The 2699-nt window shown below is 45.8% G+C and overlaps 1 protein-coding gene across 1 annotated transcript; it reads right to left on the reverse strand.

Annotated features, from left to right (window-relative positions):
• Positions 1-840: 840 nt before the first annotated feature.
• LOC115088606 (endogenous retrovirus group K member 113 Gag polyprotein-like) lies at positions 841-2373 on the reverse strand. Its single transcript, XM_029596865.1, has one exon. The coding sequence runs from the start codon at positions 2371-2373 to the stop codon at positions 841-843; it is 1533 nt and encodes a 510-aa protein (XP_029452725.1).
• Positions 2374-2699: the final 326 nt, after the last annotated feature.

Consider the following 2699-nt stretch of genomic DNA (forward strand, 5'->3'; position numbering starts at 1 on the left):
TCTACCCAGATGGGTGTGGTGGATTTCCAAGTTAATGGAAGAGCAGTGGGTTTACTGTGAAACATACTTAATCTTCTAGTACAATTCGGGCTTGAAACTGACTCAGTAAATCACGTCCCCATAAATTGATATGAATGGGAAGGATTACTGGTTTTAAATGTGCAGTGCCTGAACCGGAGGAACTTGTTACAGTCAGCCAGCAAGCACTACGGCGGGCTACCTGTCTCCCTCCCACCCCCCACACCGAGGGGGAGTCTACTGTCGGCCAGTCAGTGGGCCAATTATCTCTGGTAATGACTGAGATATCAGCTCCTGAATCTAAAATGCCTTCAAAGGGCTTACCGTTTAGCAAGTAGGTTCTCTTTGGTTTCTCTTGTCTGATTGCCTGAGTCACTGCTAAAATGCTAGGATGCAGTGTTGGGGCTCGGATGGATCCGAAACCGCTGGAGCCTCTGACAGTCTGCTGTCCTCCTACGGGCAAGACACAGGGCACCATGACTAGCTGTGCCCAGGAGTCCCCTTTGTGCAGTGTAAGGGAGGATTTAGTTTCAAACTGGATCATAATAGTACCTTCATAATCAGAATCTACAACCCCTGGAATGACATAGATCCCTGCCTTGCCTGCAGTGGACCGGGGTAGAATCAGCCCGACAGTTTGTTCGGGCAGAGGGCCTGTGAGTTGAGAGGGCATCAGAATGACCTGCCCTGGGAATGCTACAAATTTTGTGTCTTGATTAATAAGATCTATGCCAGCACTGCCAATGATATTGGTTGTACTTGATTGTGCTTGGATCTTAGGGACTGCGACAATTGGACTGGGGCTTGTCGCTGGCCCGGAATCTAGTTTCCCTGATTAGTACTTCGGCATTGATTTGCCCAGTGGAACCCTTTCTTACATTTTGGGCACACAGTTTTTGGTCGTGACCTAGAGACCCCTGCAGAATCAGTTCCCTTATACGCCCCGCCACCTGGGGCATGACACTGTTGTTTAAAATGGCCGGGTTTTTTACAGTTAAAACATGTGCCTTTCGGAGTGTGAAATTGACCTTTCTGCAGGGCAACAGCGAGGGCATCCATCTGAAAAGCATGGGTGCCCACATCTGCACAAGCTTTAAGCATGTCTGCTAGGTTGTAATCAGGTCTGGCAACTATGGACTGCAAAACTTTACGACAGTCAGCATTTGCGTTTTCAAAAGCTAGCTTTAATAGGAGTTCTACGCTCGCTTCTGAATTATCTACCTGTTGCCGAATGGCTTCCTGTAAGCGATCAATAAATTGTGTGTAGGGCTCTGTTGCTGTTTGTCGAGTCATTATAAATGACTTTGTGACCTTTCCAGATTCGGGGACCCTTTTAAAGGCTTTATTTACGCAGTGGACAATTGCTGAATAGGCGACTGCTGGTATGCCAAGTGCCTGTTGTTCTATGGTGGCAAATTGACCTGATCCAAATAACTGTTCTGGTAAGTAGGCACCACCTGAAGCGGTTCCTGCTATCAGTGCTTCTCTTTGATATTCAGATTCCCATACCACATACTGAGCTGGGGTGAGGAGCATACGGGACAAGTCTTTCCAATCTTGGGGAACTAATTTATAGCCGTTAGACATTGCCTCAAGTAGCCCTCGGGTATAAGATGAATGAAACCCTGTCTCCTTGATACTTGTGCGGAGTTCTCTGAGAACACTATAAGGAAGGGCAGGCCAATTCATTTCTCTTCCGCCCGTATCATTGATCCTTTCTGTGATGGGAAAGGCTTGAAGTCCTTCTAAAAGTTCTTCTCCTGTAAGGTTACCTTTTTTTTGTTCCTCTTGAAAACCCATACGGACCGCACCACAAGGGTCAAATTGTGCCTCATTTGTGTTTGAGGACTGTTTTTCTGAATAAATTTGGGAAATCTGACTGGGCTGTGTCACAGGTTCTGGCATGGGAAGCTGAGGATACAGGGAAGTTGTTGCTTCTGAAGTAGTTTGCAAGTATGGTGGGGGAAGAGTATATGGATCAGGGGTACTGATAGGTAGCCTGTCTATCTTTTCATCGTCTGTTTTTAAGGACTCATGAGCTGAAGATGGTGTTTTGAGATTTTTGGTCCCTATGTGTTCCAGAGCCTCTGTACATTTTTGCCACAGTAACAATTGCCTTATGGGAGCTCTCGGAGACATATGAAGTCTATTCCCTATGTTAATCCAGTCCTGAATATCCAGAGTTCCAGCCTCCGGATACCAAGGACAACGGGAAACTATTTCTCCTAGCAATTGTCCTACGTCTTTCAATTTAACTTGTACTACTTCTCCCTTGGTGACAAAATAATAATTCCTTATTAGTTTTGTTAGTTCTTCCGCATGACTTTGATGCTGAACTGAACTTTTCCCTCCCATACTCACAAATGTTTGAAAACAGACCCACTGAGAAAAACGTAAAAATACTTACACCTGTGGGAATAGGTCTGCTGATTTACGGTGCGCACCTAGGCTTTCTGTCCAGCCGGATGAGCAGGGAGTTGTCACGTCCCGGGTCCCTCCTTGGAACAAGACTTAGATCACGTCGGGCTCACCACATGTCGCAATGAAAACACCTCAGACGGTCTTCAGGGTGAAGCGTGCTTCCCATTTTGAGAACCCCGCTCTTTTTATTGTAAAATGATTACATAGCATTGCATACGTCACATGTTTACTGCTACAATATTTCCACATAAATGTTTATG

This window comes from Rhinatrema bivittatum, chromosome 3 (assembly GCF_901001135.1).
Source record: "Rhinatrema bivittatum chromosome 3, aRhiBiv1.1, whole genome shotgun sequence".
Classification (NCBI taxonomy): Eukaryota; Metazoa; Chordata; class Amphibia; order Gymnophiona; family Rhinatrematidae; genus Rhinatrema; species Rhinatrema bivittatum.

Coding starts and splice junctions, on each gene's coding strand:
- LOC115088606 (XM_029596865.1), bottom strand. CDS start 2,373: ATGGGAGGGAAAAGTTCAGTTCAGCATCAAAGTCATGCGGAAGAACTA.